At 40.8% G+C, this 19,343-nt stretch overlaps 1 protein-coding gene across 3 annotated transcripts in view; it reads right to left on the reverse strand.

Annotated features, from left to right (window-relative positions):
* Positions 1 to 19,343, reverse strand: part of RBL2 (RB transcriptional corepressor like 2) — a 367,306-nt gene that overhangs the window by 175,480 nt on the left and 172,483 nt on the right. For all 3 annotated transcript variants that reach the window (XM_063945306.1, XM_063945305.1, XM_063945307.1), the window contains 4 exons: positions 5,074 to 5,202; positions 2,796 to 2,956; positions 2,262 to 2,326; positions 1,960 to 2,143 (listed from right to left, as the gene is read on the reverse strand). In XM_063945306.1, the coding sequence (XP_063801376.1) occupies positions 1,960 to 2,143; positions 2,262 to 2,326; positions 2,796 to 2,956; positions 5,074 to 5,202 (539 nt within the window). The remainder of the gene's footprint in view (positions 1 to 1,959; positions 2,144 to 2,261; positions 2,327 to 2,795; positions 2,957 to 5,073; positions 5,203 to 19,343) is intronic.

Below are 19,343 nucleotides of genomic sequence, written 5' to 3' on the forward strand. Positions count from 1 at the left end.
GAACCGATGCCTTACCTTCTCCCCGTGCTCCGGCCACAGCCTGGTTACGTCTGCTGAACTTGCTAGTACATCCTACACAGACGCCGAAACAGCACTGTACACGTGGGTAAGCGTTGTCGCGACCTGGAGGGGAGTTGTTGGAGCGACTCTTTCTAAGGTACGTATAAGATTGCTCGAAAAACTAGTAAGACTATAAAAATAAAATAAAATAAACTTATGGCTGCTAAAAACCAGCAGCCTACTGACCATGGTCTGCCTCCTGCCGCACCAAACAAAAAACTGATTTGCCTGAGCCAAGAGGTGGGGATATAGGGACGGGCCCCTTGCATTCAGGGAGGCCGAAAGCTTTGATCGTTTGGTGCCAATCCGCTGTCGCTACTTCATATCCCAATGTTATCCTGTGGATCCTGCAAGAGAAATGCTTCATATTAGCATCGCTATATGAAGACACACAAGCAGTTAAATGCTGATTACAGTGATATGCAGCATGCCTATATTCTGTGTGCGTCTGCGGCTGTATCTGCATACGCAATGATATGTTACAGTGTTTTCTAGGAAAGCACTTTAATGTAGCATTTCATATGCAGATACAGCCGCAGTCATACAGAGAATATAGGCATGTCACATATCACTGTAATCAGGATACGCTGCTTGTAAGTCCTCTTCGCATAAGCGAATAAGATGCATTTAATGGAAAAGGTTGCATGAATTGCATGACTAGAAGGGATGTTTAACGTGCCAGGAGGCTAGATGTATGTGGACACACACACTCTTTTTACACAAACCCTGGGACCAACACGGAATACTGGAATTAATAACACCACATTCTGGCCCAGAAAAATTCCTGGGTCTCCTGGGTATTCACCTTTCACACTTGACCCTTATCTGCCCTGTGGAACACTGCTACATAGCTGCAGCACATCTGATTGGCCAATGAGATTACATGTTCATAACCAGGGTGGAGTAACCTGGTTCTATGTCGCAGCATACCTAGGTTATACCTGGAAAAATCCCAAGACCCAGGTCAGGTCAGGTAATATAGCTCAACCTCATTAACACCAACACACATCCCAAGTTTTACCTGGGTCTTACTCTGTACAAAAAGGTCTATGAGATACCTGAATCAGGGACCTTGCTCTTCAGTCTAGGGGGTAGATTTACTATAGCTTCTAAAACAGAAAAGTGGTGGTGTTGCCCATAGTAACCAATAAGATTCTATTATTTCTCTATTGCATTCTAAACAATAATTGAAACGCTATGGTTTTAAAACCACGATGAGTATTGAGAGGATTTGTGGTAGAAGCAATGGTGACTGCTCTGCTACAGTAAACAGAATGCAGTGTGTCCCCTCTGTGTTTACAACTTTACCTAGGCTATATGATGCCACGTAAAAATATGTGTCCTCATATACTGTTGCTGCAATCGTGACAGGTCCCGTGAGACTCTGCTAGCAACGGGCATCTTTTTACCTGAAAATGTGTCTTAATCGCAACATGATACGGCTAGGACACAGCAGGAGACTGTGCTGATTGGCTGATATGCAACACTTGTATATCTGTCTGTGACTGAGTCTCTGAATCAATGTAGCAGCTGCAGCTTTTTTTTCCAATACAAGTTTTCTTCTCCATATACTGTACAGACTCCATCACACACAATATGCAAGAGCCGCATATCAAATCAGTCTCCTGGTGTATCTTAGACGCATCGTGTTGTGACTAAGATGCATTTTCTGCAAAATAAGACACCAGACGCTAGCAGAATCTCACATGACCTGGCGGCTCATTCGCGCCAGGCATCATGGCGTACTGAGGCTAGATGGATGAGGTCACATCTGTAGTACAGAAATCTACCTAATGATACTGGTGCTGCTGCCTAGCACAGAATATACTGTACAAGTCTACAGCTGACATTGGTTTCTGAGAATGGAAGTCCTGTAACTGCATATTATGTTATATTTACCATATCAAAGTGTTGTTGTAAATGATACGAAACTTGGGCCCTCTCAGCAGACTCTGTTCCCAGATCGGGATTCAGACATCGGACAACACTCCCAATTTCTTCCTCTGCATCCTCCAGGAAGACTCTCTCATCCAGATGCCCAGCCGAGAGCACAAAAGCCTCATAGACCTTATTAATGGCTTTCCTGCAGATGTATACAGCACAAGTGAAAAGTAGTAGATTACAACATTCATTATTTGCATATGCTGACAATCTGCCTTATTTCAGAGTACAAGAAGACCAGTCAGAATAACTAAACTTACAAACTGCTGTCAAAATTTCCAGGGTCCAGAAATCCAGTAAGAGAATCGCATTTTCCTTTCAGTACCTGAAAGAGAAAAACATACTTAACAGGGAAACTGAAGAAAAAACAGTTTGGTTAATAACCTAGAACTTCATTCACTACAATATAGACCAGAAGAAATTATTTGTAATGCAAATATTGGGCGAGTTTTAATGACGTCCAAGTTGGCCGGAGGTGCAGGTTCCCGACCGAACTGGGATTTTTTTTTTTTTAAAGTGGCAATAATTTACAAGGCAAAACCATGCCTTGTAAATGACTGCCGCTTTAAAAAAAAAAAAAAAAGTTTGATTTCGACCGGCAGCCCGCACCACCGGCCAACTCGGACGCCATTACATTCGGCCCATGAGGTTGATCAGGTGTAACATAAGGTCAGACATACAGCTACTTTTATATAGGCACAAAAGGCATCAATACATATAATATCTCTTGTTTTGTGCAGACTGTTATTAAGCTTTCCAATCACATTTCCATATTTGAAAAATGCAGCTGGTACCTTTTTATCAAAGAGCTTATATATATATGGTTTCCAGAAATGTTCTTTAATGCCCTTAACTTCCAGAATTAAACCTTGGTGTAGGCAACAAAGCGTTTCGATGATGCAGGGTGGCTCGGTAGGTGGCTTAAAGTCCTTACTGGAGAAATCCTCAGGAAGGCCTGCAGGAAACATACGCCTGTTAAAGCAATAAATACTCTGCAGAGTAATGTCAACATTAGGAAAGAATACTGTGCATGATGTTATTATGCTTTCAACAATATAAAGAAAACAAAAACATTAGTGATCTTATAGAGATAACACAGGCACTTTTTGCTAATAAAGGCTTTCTCCACCAAGGGGGTGATTCACTATGGATCGCTTAAGCGATGTTATGTGCAGTTTCCCGATGTTTGGGAACTGTGCACACGCAGCACCCGTTCTGTGCATGCGCAGTATGGGTTTTGCAATCTCTTCTCTAAAATGCGACTGCCTCTGCCTGATTGACGGGGGTGTCTACAGGAGTATAGTACTGGCTTCATCCGATCCCTATCCAATATGCAAGACCATAGATGGCTACATATGTGCACGTGCTGGCACTCTGAGCGAGTACTATATGACAGGATTAGTATCCAATGTGGCCACACAAGTAGATGCTGAGCAGTCAGATACTTTTCTTATAACTGGGGAAGGTTTTCATGGTCAGAGGATAACAACGCACATGCAACAATATGGACAAAAGCAGCAAAATTGCAGCGCACAGAGAAAGCATATATCATTAGAAAAAAAGGTTTAATTTATTAAAACAATTTATTATAACCTTTAAACAATTATGTGTAAAATTTTAAAACACATCACCAACTAATAATATTTTCTGCACTGAACAATCCAATAAATTAATGCTATAATCTACAGCCAAGCATGTGTTTAAAAAGAAAAAAAAAAATACAAATATGGACAACCTGTAATATCCGCTCCATGACTGACAGCTCAAATTCCACCCACATTTGTGGTCCTTGGCCAAAAACGTTGAAAGTGTAACAACTTAGGGCCTAATTCATGTTTGTACACACATGCCTAAGTAGCTGCGATTTTTCAGGCTATGGACTTGCTAATCATTTCAAGTGAAGCTGCCAGCCAATAAGGAATATAGATGGAGCCATTGCAAAGTCCTCAGCAAATGTGTACAAATACCCAGCACTGACGCAATAACGAGGAACATCATCTCCCGAGTGAGTCTATGCTTACGCAGACTGGATGCGGCAGTGGTGCGCTGCGCCATGTTTCTCTGCGTACATAATTGCCGCTGAAGGCAGATACATGCCTGGTAAATGGGGCGTGATGCCTGCATTTTTGCCGCCACTACCCATTACCTATCCCTTCCTGTCAATTACTCTGCATTTAAATTCTCACTGTAAACAGCATCACAAAGTTATCCTGGCATGTGCGCAGTGCGATTGCAATGCATGCGTAATCTACCGATAATTACTCGGTTGCAAGACCATTGACACTGCATACAAACACTAATTAGGTCCTTAGAGTTGTCACTGGCCCTGCCCATGTGAATCTCCAGTCTGTACACGGCAAGTCTACCAGTCTGTCAGTGCCACCTTCCGGACAATCCAGTGCAGGGGTGACAGAGCATAGAGGACACATTTAAGCAAGTATAACCACTCCTGTTACAGTACTTCATGCACACAATGCAGTATTTATATATGTAAAATACTGGCTTACTTAAGATTTTAAAAGGGGCCTACTGCTTATCTATACATTGGACACTGCCCACATTCATAGAACTAAAGATTTTTGGAGCTTGACTACGATAGGGAACACTATCTTCAGCTTGTATTAGCCCTTTTCCTATGTAAATAGCCATAAGAGTTGACCAAGCGCAGAAACACTACTGGAAAAGAACCCAACAGAGTACAGTACAGCTTTTAACGTGTTCTGGGACAGCTGCTTATCCAAACAACTTCATATTTACCCCTGAACAAAATATTCCAAATTACTAGGGAAAGGAATGGTCGTTGTGAGGGCCGCAGCGCTATTACTAATGTATAACCTTTACAATGTGTTTAATCTAGCAAAGTATTAGAGATATCATGCAATACATCCAAACATTACAAAACCGTAAACCCTTATTTGAATACTTAAGGACCAACATGGAATATGCAAGTTAAATAAAGTGTATAATCAAGGTCGGACCACTGTTCAGCTTCTGTTAAGGGTTAATAAAATTTGCCTATATTCTCAGAGTATTTTTCTCTCTCTCTGCTTCCTTACTCCATACATTTCATACCTTGGAAGTCGAGATTCAAGAGCTCCCGACGGTTCGGGCACAGCAATGCATTCCCATAAACCAGGTCCAAAGCACAGAGCAGGAGGTGGTAAGAATTCACTAGATCATCGCTTATCATTGGAAAGTTTCCTACAACACAAGAGTCAAAACTCGGTTAGTTGTATTTTTACACGATGTGTCTATATCGCTGTAATAAATAACCTTTAATGCACTGTGTTCCTTCCCCAAATATTTAGCTTTAAAACAGTTATACTGACCTCCGGCCCCGCCCCCAAAGGAGATGGCTGCAGCCTGAAACTGCTCCTGGAAGCCAGCAGCTTTCCCTCTTTTTTCGGACCCATTTAAGGGCCCTGACAGGTGGAATTTTCTCACCACTACACTGAGGAGTGTCCCTGGAGTATATGGAGAAGTTTCTGACCTGCTCCATGCCCAGCAAACAGCGCCAAGAGCGGGAGAGGCGCAAATCTAAGATTACCTCCTCACAAGGCTCCTACATTTGCATCCTATGCTGACATTATACAGGCTATTAAGGATACCATGGCCCCTCTGATGCAGGAACAAGCTGACTCATTCAGGCAGGCACTGCAGGAATCTAACAGTAATATTCTACAACTGATAACAGAGTGGGAGAAGTGCTCCAGGAAGAGTTTACTTTGAAGCAGCAGCATGATACCCTTTACAAACAACATCTGCAAGTTATTAACAAGCTGGATAATTTAGAAAATCACTCTAGGAGAAACAATTTGCGCATTGTGGGTTTGCCGGAATCCATTAAGGGTGAGTCCTTGCCCAGTTTTATTACTACCTCCTTGCTGGAACTTAGACATTGCTGACGATTGCTCCGATATGGTAGTTGTAAGGGCTCATCGCCTTGGACTGCCTCGTGATAACCCTAATGCCAGACCACGTGTGGTGATCTTCCGGTGTCTCAATATCCTGCACTGTGAAGCTATTTGGCATGCATCCAGACAGAAGAGGTCCTTGATTCATAACGCGCACAAGCGGTTTGTTTTCCAGGACTACTCTGCGGAAGTTACGCGTGCTCGCAAGGCCTTTGGTCCTGTATGTGCTGGTCTGGTCAAGGATAACAGGCATTTCACTTTATTGTTCCCGGCACGACTCCGTCTGTTTACCGAGAATTCTTTCCATGACTTTTCTACGCCGGAGGATGCCACCGCATATTTACAGGAAGTCGCTGATGACGCTGCCGGTGACTCTTCCTCTTCTCATGCGGACACTTAGGGGTGGCTGTCCTTATTGTTGATTTTTAGACTTATCTACAGTTGGCATGTCTACCTCTGAGCTTCCATCAGTTCCTGATATCCATTTCCTTAAATTGCATTTCTCTCTATCGATTTGCTCCGTTGCAAATATAATTATTATTATTATTATTATTATGACTTGCTGTTCTTCTCTCATGCTGCTATGATTAATTGATATGTTGTTGGTGGTTGCGATTATTCAGTTACTGGTTATATGCGCCCTTACTACCTTATATGATGTTTTTCTATGTGTATCTGTTTTTTCCTGTTCATTTGAGCCCTTTCCTCCGTGTTATGCTTTATGTTCATATTAATTTTTTTTCTTTTATATCGCCTGAAAGTCCTATTTCTTGCCCTACAAGATGGCTGTTGTCTTGCTGACCCCCACCCCACCCACCCCACAGGATCTCCATTCCTATTTTTTATGGTTTTTCTCCTATCCCCTTGCCTTATTTTTTCCTCTCCCCTCAATCACTGTAATGCCTTACTGTGACCTGTCCACTGCCAGTTCTCTTTACCCTGCAGGTTGCACGTAATACCTTTTTTTCACTTCCTATTCTTATTGTGTACTATTATGCTGAATGATGCCTATATTCTCGTGCCCTCTCTGCCATGGCCCCCCTTAGCATGGAATGTTGGCAGAATTAACTCCCCCATTAAGCGTAAAAAAAACAACTTATTTATGTAAGTTACATGTCGATATTATAATGTTGCAGGAAACGCATTTGTTACCCCGAGATCCTTAAGCTAAATTGAGTGGGTTATACCGTCATGTTCGCGGCTTCATACTCTAAGAAGAGGGGTGTTGTTACCTTAATTAGTAAACTACTTTCCCCTAAAGTAATGTCTGATTACGCTTACCCTTTGGGTCGTTATACCATAACTGAGATACAAATCATAGGGGACAAGTTTGTTCTCTGTAATCTTTACGCCCCAAATGTTTATTCTTCACGTTTTTTTAAATTGTTGTTAGCTACACTTTCTGTACATTTGGATTCAGCCATTATTGTTGGGGGTGACTGTAACATGGAGGGTCATTCAGAGTTGATCGCTCGCTAGCTAGTTTTAGCAGCCGTGCAAACGCTATGCCGCCACCCACTGGGGAGTATTTTAGCTTAGCAAAAGTGTGAACGCATGTGCAGCCGAGCTCTACAAAAACAGTTTGTGCAGTTTCAGAGTATCTCTGAACCTACTCAGCGCTTGCGATCACTTCAGCCTATTCGTGTCCGGATTTGATGTCATACACCCGCCCAGCGAACGCCCAGCCACGCCTGCGTTTTTGCAAATACTCACTGAAAACGGTCAGTTGACACCGAGTAACGCCCCCTTCCTGTCAATCTTCTTGCGGCCGCCAGTGCGAAGGAAAACTTCGCTAGAACCTGAGCACAACCACAAAGAGCTCTGTACCCCTATGTTGCGCGTGCGCATTGCAGGGCATACGCAGAAATGCAATTTTTTTACCTGATCGCTGCGCTGCGAAAATCGGTAGCAAGCGATCAACTTGGAATGACTACCATAGTAACATACATAGTAACATAGTATTTGAGGTTGAATAGAGGCAAATTGCCCATCGTGTTCAACCTGTTTTAAGTTGTGATGATTCTACATACTTGCTGAATAATCTTTTATGACTAGTTAGCTACTATAACTCATGTTACCCCCAGATTAACCACGTTGATATTTTAAGTATTGTAACCTTGAATATCATTTTCATTCAGAAATTTATCCATTCCTTTTATAAATCTAATTACAGAGTCCGCCATTACCACCTTACCTGGCAGGGAATTCCACATCCTGATTGCCCTAACAGTGAAGAACCCTTTCCTCCGTTGCGTTCGGAACTTTCTCTCCTCCAGTCGCAGCGAGTGCCCACGTGTCCTAAACGGTGTTCTTTTAATAAATAATTCCTCTGATAACTCTTTGTGATGTCCCTTTACATATTTGAAGATATTAATAATATCTCCTCTTAGGCGCCTCTTTTCTAGTGTATACATATTCAGCCTAGTAAGTCTTTCCTTATAGTCCAGTCCTTCTAGGCCTTTAATCAATTTAGTAGCTCGCCTTTGAACACTATCGAGTCCACTGATGTCTTTTTTATACAATGGTGCCCAAAACTGAACACAATATTCCAGGTGCGGACTTACCAATGCCTTATACAGCGGCATGATTACATACGAGTCCCTTGTCTCAATTCCCCTTTTTATGCACGCTAGCACCTTACTTGTCTTCTTTGCTGCGTTTTGACATTGTGTATGGTTATTAAACCTATTATCAATGAATACCCCCAAATCTTTTTCCAACTCTGTTTCCCCTAGGCGTTCCCCATTTAATATGTAGGATGCAAGTTTGTTTTTTGTCCCAAAATGCATAACCTTGCATTTGTCTGTATTGAACCTCATTTTCCATTTAGATGCCCAGAGTTCAAGTTTAGATAGATCATTCTGCAAGGACTCCACATCCAATTCTGAATTACCTTACACAGTTTAGTATCATCTGCAAAGATTGACACTGTGCTTTCCAGGCCTATTTCTAGGTCATTGATAAATATATTGAACAGTAGTGGTCCGAGTACGGACCCTTGTGGTATTCCGCTGACTACTGGGGACAAGGTTGAGGACTTCCCGTTGACCACTACTCGCTGTACCCTGCTATCCAACCAGCTGCTTATCCATGTGCAAATAGTTTTTCCTAGGCCAAGCTCCTTTAATTTGATCATCAGTCTCCTGTGAGGAACTGTATCGAAGGCTTTTGCAAAATCTAGGAAGACCACATCCACTGCTTTTCCTTGATCAAGATTATTGCTCACTTCCTTGTAGAAGCTAATTAAGTTAGTCTGACATGACCTGTCCCTCACAAACCCATGCTGGTTCTTGCTAATAATCCTAGCGGACTGTAGATACTCCTGTATGCCGTCCCTTAGAATTCCTTCCAATATTTTCCCCACTATAGATGTTAAACTAACTGGTCTGTAGTTTCCCGGAAGATTTTTGGATCCCTTTTTAAATAATGGCACTACCTCGGCTATACGCCAATCCTTCGGTACCATGCCTGATCTAATTGAACTATTGAAAATCAAGTATAGGGGTCGTGCTAGTTGTGAACTAAGCTCCATAAGAACCCTCGGGTGAAGTCCATCAGGACCAGGTGATTTATTAATCTTAATTTTGCTTAGTCTCTCCCGGACTACTACTTCGCTTAAACAAGTATCTAATCATGAATCATTACTGTCACAATTGTTATGCTCTACTCCCACCATCAGTTCTTCACTGGTGAATACTGATGAAAAGAATTTTTTCAGTATTTCCGCTTTTATTTCGTCATCATTTATCAATTCTCCGAATTCATCTTTTAATGGACCTATATTCTCCTTTTTTAACCTTTTACCGTTTATGTATTTAAAAAACTTTTTAGGATTGGTTTTACTCTCTATAGCGATTTGCTTTTCATTTTCCATTTTAGCTGCTCTTATTGCTTTTTTGCATTTCTTATTACACTCCTTGTAATACTTGGAAGACTCCTCCTTTCCATTAGATTTAAATGCTTTGAAAGCCCGCTTTTTTTTAAAATCCATTTCTGCCTTAACTTTCTTGTTAAGCCACATCGGTTTGAGTTTAATACTCCTGCGTTTACTGCCCATGGGAATAAAGTTATGAATATTGCTATCCAGCAACCCTTTTAAAACATCCCACATTTCCGAAGTGTTCTTATTATTAAACAGAACCTCCCACTCTATGTCGTTAAGTGCACATCTAAGCATACTGAAATTAGCCTTCCTAAAGTTAAAAGTTTTGGTGGAACCCCTGTAGCTATGTTGTCGAATGTGATCATATATACCATGGTGGCTTCAGAATGTATGGATACACAACACTCACAAACCCGCCCTCCTACTCCCCCCCCCCCCCCCTTCCCTGGGTATCCCTTGGCTGGCCTTTGACCTTCGTCTGCTGGATATTTGGAGGGTGTTACATCCCACGGACAGGGATTATAAGTGTTTGTCAGCTGCTCACGCCACTTTGTCTAGAATAGACTACCTGTTGCCTTCTAAATCTCTGTTATCTAGAATTGAAGATTCTAGCATTGAACCCATTGGCCTCTCAGACCACGCTCTGATATGGTTCACTCTGGCTCCAGGTATTGATTGTAGGCATTATAGGCCGTGGCACTTCCCGGCATTCCTTGCTACTTCAGTTAAATTTCGTAATATGCCAGAGGCAAAGTGGTGTATGCAAACAGTAATGCTGAACATGTGGGTAACCCCTCCCTGTATTGGCAAACTGCTTAATCTGTTTTACGAGGTGAAATAATTGCTTTTGCATCTAAATATAAAAAAAAGACAGTACCCAGCTTTATTTGCAGGCCCAATCTGAGCTTACTTCCAAGTATAATGATTTTAATTCCCATCACTACGGAAGTTTATAAAAAGGCCAAAGCTCACTTTAATATAGTATTGGATCACTTTGCGGCACGCCATACCATTACTAGGAGTTTTTATAAACACAGTAATAAATCTGGGCGCCTTGTTTCTAATCTTATTCGCTCTCATACTACCCCTTCTTCCTCTATTATTTCACTTCGGTCCCCTGAGGGTGCTATGATTACTAAAGGACAGGATACAGCTGATTTGTTTGGGACTTTTTATAAGGAGCTGTACTCAGACCCTCACATTGATGCAGGCTTTTAGGGACCATGTCACCCTTCCCACTGTCTCTCCTGAGCAAGCAAACCTGCTCATTGCCCCATTACCTTGGAAGACGTAATATCCGGTATTAAGAAACTTAAATCATTAAAAGCCCTGGTCCCGGATGGCTTTTCTGGTGAATTTTTCAAAATATTACAGGATAAGATTTGTCCGTCCCTTGTCTATTTCTATAATTCCATCCTCACTGACAACTTTCTCCTCCCTTATTTTAATTCGGCCATCATTAAGGTTTTCCCCAAACAGGGCCGTGACCCACTACTACCTGCATCTTATAGGCCCATTTCTCTACTAGATGTAGATTACAAGCTTTTTATGAAAATTCTTTCTGATAGACTGAAATTGATTTTACCCACCATTATTAATCCCGACCAAACTGGTTTCATATGGGGTCGTTATTCCACTGTCAATATACGTAAGGTGATCTCCGTGATACAGTCATCTGCCTTGACTCCTAGTTCTGTCCCCAAGGCTATTGTGCCATTGGATGCAGACAAGGCATTCGACCTGGTCACGTGGGATCATCTGTATCACACTTTAACTACATTTGGTTTCCCTTCTCAGTTTATAGCTTTGTTGTCCACCTTGTATTCCTCCCAGACAACCCAGGTATCCAGCAATGGTTGTCTTTCTGCCTCCTTTGATGTGTGCATGGGCACTCGCCAGGGATGCCCTATGTCGTCTTTGCTTTCTGTGGCTGCATTGGAACCCCTGGCAATTGCGCTTAGGTCTTCGATGCATTTCCGTGGTATTGCCGTTGGACACGTGGAGCTCAAGTTCTCCCTATTTGCGGATGACATGCTCCTCTTTGTAGCAAATCCCCTCTCTTCTATCCCGGCCATACTCTCTCTGTTAGCTTGTTTTGGTTCGTTTGCGGCATATAAGATTAATCTTTCTAAGTCTGAACTGATACCAGTAGCAAACATTTATTCTACGGCTTACAACACTCTGTGTATAGCCATTTCCGAATTACTTAGACCCACTTGATGTATTTGGGTATTAATGTCCCGATTAGATTGTCTTCCCTGTATCACCTTAATTACACTACGGTTCTTTCCCAACTGACTAATTTGCTGGATACCTGGAACTTGTTATCCTTGTCTCTTTTAGGTTGAATTGCCTTGCTAAAGAGTGTAGCCTTCCCTAAATTGTCCTACCCCATTCAAATGCTCCCTATTTGTTTGACCCTCTCAGCTATCAAAGCTTTTACCAAATTGTTCACCTTGTTTTTATGGAAAGGAGATCACCCTTGTATTGCCATAATATTCTCCCTTCCTGGGTAACCCTCTGTTCCCCCCAGGCCTGGATAACTCCTTGTTCCTTCACTGGAGGGAGAAGAGGGTTGCCAAGGTTAAAGATGTCTTTGACTCTGGAGGAACTCTCCTACCATTCAGTACCCTACATGAAACTTTTGATATCCCCCATAAGCAATTTTATATGTATCTTCAGGTTGTTCATTATGCCCGGCCCATTATGTCACAGTGTAGAGCCTCTACTTCTCCTGATGTACTCCATAACTTACTGTCTTTTATATTGCTTCACCCGTATAAGACCAAGTACCTTAGTTTGGATCTTGTTGGTACCTCTCCCTCGCATGCATGGAAAAAGGACTCTAGAGTCTTGGAAAGTGGCTATACCAACATTATCCAATCTGGATGATCTCCTTGCACACTATGAATCCACTCTAAAATTTGTGTGCTGCACTTGGCTACAGGATGTTCATATTAAGACATTTAATAGAGTATACATTTATCAAGCCCGTAGATGGCATATGGTGGCAGATGAGTCTTGTAACTGTAAGCACACTAATGCAACTTTTTTCCACAATGTTTGGTTATGCCCAAAAATAAGGAAGTTTTGGGGTAAACTAGTGTTTTATATTAATGATGTTTTTAAATGACACCTTACAAGTAACCCTTTAACTCTCTTATGTGCTAATTTTACAGAATGGGACCTTGGCCCGGATAGGAAGCAGGTTATCCCTCTCCTAACCGTAATGGTCACTTTAGCAAAGAAGGTTCTTTTATGCATCTGGACCGCACCTACCCCTCCATTTTTGGGTGCAGTAAAAACATGGGCCCTCATTCCGAGTTGATCGCTCGCTAGCTGCTTTTAGCAGCATTGCACACGCTAGGCCGCCGCCCTCTGGGAGTGTATCTTAGCTTAGCAGAATTGCGAACGAAAGATTAGCAGTTCTGCTACTAAATAATTCCTTGCAGTTTCTGAGTAGTTCCAGACCTACTCCTAGATTGCGATCACCTCAGTCCGTTTAGTTCCTGGTTTGACGTCACAAACACGGCCTGTGTTCAGCCAGCCACTCCCCCGTTTCTCCAGCCACTCCTGCGTTTTAGGCTGACACGCCTGCGTTTTTTTAGCACACTCCCGGAAAATGCTCAGTTTCCGCCCAGAAACACCCACTTCCTGTCAATCACTCACCGATCAGCAGAGCGACTGAAAAGCATCACTCGGACCTGTGTAAAATGCATAGTTTTGTGTGAAAATACTTAGCGTGTGCGCCCTGCGGCACAAACGCATGCGCAGAATCGCCCATTTTTAGCCAGATCGCTATTCTGCTAAAAACAGCAGCGAGCGAACAACTCGGAATGACCACCATTGTTACTTACTACACTGTATTATGATAGGCAGGCTATTATGCCAGCTTTGGAAAAAGGAGTAGTCTCCATTTATGGGAAATGACCTTACATAGATTCGCTTGATTCTGATACGCAATACAAAATATTGAAGGTATTCAAAACCACCACCTAGTATTTGTACAGGAATATAACCTGACAGAGCTTAGTGTCCTATGCTTAGACATTCCTATGACTTTCTTGCACTTAACATGGCTCAGTGTTCGGGGTGACCCTGTACAGGATCATACGTCCTTTGTTACTCAAATTGATCTCATAACATTGCAGTTTTGATTGATTGTTCCCCTCCCTATTTCTTTCCCTCTTCTCCCCTGCAGCCAATGTATCATAGCACTTTCTATAGACTCTGTCGCACACAGATATACAAGTGCTTTGCCAAATCGCAATGTTATTCAGACACACATTTGTGCAAAAAAAAAAAAAAAAAAAGACACTTGGCGCAAGTTGAGTCGCATGGGAGTGTGAGGATATATCTGTAACAAATAACTAAAGAGGGAGCACATAAAAGTGTGAAAAGTCTCATTGGTGTCTTACGTAGATGTTAAGTACCAGAATAAACATTTCAATAATGAGATACGCACAAAATGCTGAATGCAGGTGCTTGCAAACACCTCATTCTCAGTTCAAGGGAATAATTACATTAAATGTAATTCTATTTCTTAGAGACTGTGGGGGAGAGTTATCAAATATTGGAGAGTGATAAAGTGGAGAGAGATAAAGTAGGGATGGACATTGGTTTCTTCCGGTTTGCGACCATCAATGTTTTTCTTCCGATGTTAGTGTTTTCACAATTCGATTGTCATCCAATGTTAAAATACAGCTAAATTCAGCTCTGTAACATCAGGAATGACTACAGGTTGCTTTTGCACATGCGCAAATCATATGAATACTTTTTTCCATCAAATTCTTTTGATGCGATGGTTAGTCATCATCGCATCAAACGTTTTAAAGGCGGAAGCCTAGCCATCATCTGCTGCTGGGTTTCTGATGTACATCCCTAAAATAAAGTACCAACAAAAAAACTTCTACAGATGCGTCCTCATACATCTTGCCTCAATACGCCACACAGCTGGAGATGCGTGGCATGAGTGAGCTGACAGGTCCTGAGCAACACTGTGTAGGGAAACAGAGGCCATTGCTACTCCTCGGACGGCAGCAGACTGCCAATCATTGACAGTCTGATGCCATCCTGCTTCCTACTGTCGAATACTGTGACTGAGGCAACCTGCTGAAGGCCTAACAGTTATGTGTGTGCACTACGGGATAGTACGTATATTATGTATACATCCAATAAGCAAAGGGTTCTCATATTCACTAGTATAATATGAAAGCATAACAGAATCCATTTTGATTGTAGCTAGATGATATAGCAAATTCATCTTGAACTTTATACACACCCTGAGAGAAAAACAACTTTGTTGGCTGAGTATTGTTTCCAACTACGCACTTTCTAGAAGCTCACGAGTATCTTGTTAGTATTCTTGACAATTGTCCAAATATTGCATAATACTATTTTGTATTCCAGAAGTATGAAATCATATGGGAGGGATATACAAAAAGGGGCGTTTCTTTGTATTATATAAAACTCATTGTTGATACTTGTATGTCGTTGTTAAATGATTTGAGACAGGACGAGAGGATGTCCCTCGTCCCTGTATACGGGCGTGGCCCTTTGAATAAATAATAATTGATTTTTATAAATCCGTTTTCAATTCATTAATTTTACCTAACAACCCAAACAGCAACAAGATGGTAAAATTAGTTATCCTCACAAGGAGAATCTAACAAGATGGGGGCTATGTCCTTGGAACTATAGATCTCAATCTCTTCATCAAATTCTCAAAGGGGTGTGCCAGCCAGCAGCTGATGATGGAAGGAACATCCAAAGTCATTACAGCACTGGTAAGTATAGAATACCATGGTATGTGCTATATTCCAGTACATGCTGTTTCTATACCTGCCAGCTGTCTGTGTGATTGTATTTTTTATAATATGAGAATTATAAGTGGAGAGATTGACAAACTAGTACAATAACTCAGGGACCTGTTTGTTTGTTGTTGCTTGTTTGTAAAATTAATACCAAAATTATGTCCAAATCGGTTGAAGGACCAAGTAACTCGGAAATTATGATTGACAGATGCTGTTGCATGTAAATAAGAATACCAAAATTAATTCAAAGATTTGAGCAAAGAAACAGTGACCTGTGTTTTTCACTCTATGAATGATTGCGTGAATAAGTGCTTTGGACCAAGAGCCAAATAAAATAAAGTAAAAAGCACATAGATCACCTTCCCTTGTTAGTCAGCTATACGTGTAAGAAGGATACATGAAAAAAATAGAGTGAACAACCCGAGGTTGTAGGGATTATATGTAATTGAGTGTAACTATATATTGCAATACTAAGCTGCTAAGAGTTGCTAAGAGTTGCTGGTTGTTTTAAGCATAACCTAAGCATGTTGCTTTGTGATAGTAGTTGTGATAAGAGGATCTACTGCGGCTTCCCAGTTGACAGACGTGTCGCGTGTGTGAAAAATTGCAGGGATTGCAAATTTTTCCAGCGTATGGGAAGGGCAGGGAGGATTAACCCTAAGTGTGCATATCATGTATGGAAGAAATATTCCATAGAAGCACAAATTTTGTATAAGACAGTGACAAAGGGTACAGTCTATGTTTTGCATTTCAATCATGCTGTATAATATTGGCCTGATCAACCAATACTAAGCGTATTTTGAAATCGGCAAAACTGTTGAAATCTGCAAGAAATTGAAGTTTGCAAACTATATTTAAATTTTTGTGTTATGATTTTGTGTGTGGGACATAATGTTCAGTTAAGTATATTTTCAGATCTGTGTCTAATGGAGTATATTCTCAGATCTGTGTCTAATAGAAACCTTCTGTCTGTGATTGGCATGGTTACAAGTTTTGAAATAATAAAGTTTATATATTTATATATATATATATTTGTGAACTGAGGAAACAAAAGTTGATGTCCGTGTTCAAATGGCTTTTGGCAAATCTGTAGTTAAAAATATGTGTTTCTCTAATGTTACTATCTAACTATGAAGTGAAGTTTCCATATGGTATTGTTTAACACTTAAATATTCTTTAATGCAATATATTGTGAGGAGGTCTGCCAGCAGAAAGAAAAAAAAAAGAAAAGAAAACCCCTTCAGTTTCCAATGCTGTTTAAAAGCACTGAGAGCTGTGTAACAACGCAGAAACGTGCCCACACCTTTCCAGCAGCAGTGTAAGCCATGACGCAGTAAAGAAAAAAAAAGTGTTCAGTGAGCTTTAATTTTTTCATCTAACAAGATGGATCATAATAAGCATAAGTCAGTGGTTCCCAAATTTTTTTAATCATGTAGCCCTAGAATATCAGAATTTTTTTCACAACACCCCTAGGAAGAAATGTAAAAAAAGGAGTAGATGGCGTTTATATGCCATCCTTAGAGTCAGTTGTGTGGTGAGGGATATTTGCTTCTGTTTGGCCACATATTTTATGACTGGCAGCCACCAGCACTGAATAATTTGAATTGGTACTAGACCATCAACCCAGGGCACCCCTACAAGTGTCCTAGGCACCCCAGGTAGCTACGGCACACAGTTTGGGAACCTCTGCATAAGCAATACTCTAGAAATGTTTGTTATACAAACTATCTACTCCAGTTTAATATAAGAACTAATATCTTTACCAGATAATCTGTAGAAAATGCTGCCAATTTCTTTCTACAGCATAACTGTAATCAGAAAATATAAGAAAAAAAAAATCCCAGCAACAGATTGCTGGTGATACGCTGACAGTGTTAACGCTGACAGATCTGCATCTGGTATACAGTCAAGAAGACAACGCCCTAACTCTGGTGAACTAGACGGGGAAAAGCAGTAAAAACAGCAGCTAAAATCATAGGAAAAGATAAAGGAATACGCATTCTTTAATGTATATGTAAATCAAAGATTGCAACAAGCAATTAATCACTACGATTCCAGTATTAACATACTTTTAGACAATTCTTCAAAGTTATTTGGAAGAATCCTAATGTAAAAGTTACCCTGGGTATTTCTAAAGATTCCAGGAAGAATAAAGTAGGAACAGATTAAGTTGGATGCACAGCATATCTATATATCACTTACCCTGGGTTCGTGAGGTAAAAAAATATGCTTGCTAAAATCCATCTCATTGTATAGGCATCGATATAATACATTGCAAAAGTTCTTAGTGGACTGCACAATATGCGGTGATGAACCAGGTTCCGTAGCCAGGAAGTGTGGGGATATGATTGTATAGAATAGTTATACAGATAGAAATGTGAGCAGGAGCGTTGTTCAGTTTTGTAAGTGATTTTTCAGTGAATATGTATATGTGCCAAAACATCCATGGGATGGACACAGTCCAAGAAAAGTTTGCTTAGAAGCACAGGAAGGGATGGGTGTGCACGAGAAACGTACAGTTTGTGTGGACTGGCCAGTCTGAATGATATGTTGAGAAATGTAACCAGTATGTGGATGATATACCTTTGTGCTATAAATTATTTGAAGTATTGGTGTCAGATACTAAACAGTTGTGTTTTTTTTACAGAAAAGACCACAAGGTGGCGCAAGACAAAAGTCAACGGTGTGCTGACATAGTTAACTACCTAGACATTATTTGGCACTAGGCCAAAGATAGTTAAAACCCTTAGAGGGTGGAGTCTTGGTATACATTTATTGATAGATAGATAGATATGTATGACCAGATGATAAATCTCTAGATACAGTAATTTTTTTTTTTGGAAATGCTATATGCAAACATTCAAGTTCATAACCAAAGAAATTATAGAAGGTAATACAATATTACACTTTATCATAAATAAAACATTATGAATACACAGTCAGAGCCAAACCATCCACTTATGCATAAGCAAGAACATATATGTTTAATACTGAGTATATAGGTTTAATACTGAGGTTAAGCAGTAGATAGTATATGATGTGTACATTTTACCTCTGACAGTATACAACTTATTTATAATATAGCAATAGTGTAGCTCACGGAGAGATTTCAGATTTAAAGATATATCCCTTCACTCAATAGGGGATATATGAACCAACAGGGAAATTGTAACAAAAGATTTGTTCCGTGAAAAATGTGTTTATTAGGACACATAAACTCACTGACATACTACATACATAAAGTGCATGGGTGAATCTGGACCAGTTAAAGTGACCGTGCAATAGATGTAAATCTCTAACCATATAATGGGATTGCGGTGGGCTAGCTTAAAGAAGCAACATGGGTCTGAGGCTGAAAATAGCCTAGGCACCACCACAGCGTATTCAGCGTATCAGTCCTTTTACTTGCTTCACTGATCCTCATCACCCGATTCCCCCGTCCAAGAACCTATCCTGGTAGGGTTTCCTCTGGTGGCACAGTGATGCCCAGCTCAGAGTGTTTCCCGAGTCACAGGATCCACCACAACTTAGATACAGCTGCATACTTGTCTTCCTCACCCCCAAAAGTGGGGAGTATAAGGAATATAATGTGGATGAGTAAGACAATTATAATGATTACATCGCATTTTAAATTGCATTTAAAGGAATTGAAAAAAAAAACTGATTAACAGGAGAATAATTTCTTGAGCATCCATAGGGGATAATGGGATGGTGAATTAGTGAATTAGTATT

The sequence above is a fragment of the Pseudophryne corroboree genome, chromosome 11, assembly GCF_028390025.1.
Source record: "Pseudophryne corroboree isolate aPseCor3 chromosome 11, aPseCor3.hap2, whole genome shotgun sequence".
Classification (NCBI taxonomy): Eukaryota; Metazoa; Chordata; class Amphibia; order Anura; family Myobatrachidae; genus Pseudophryne; species Pseudophryne corroboree.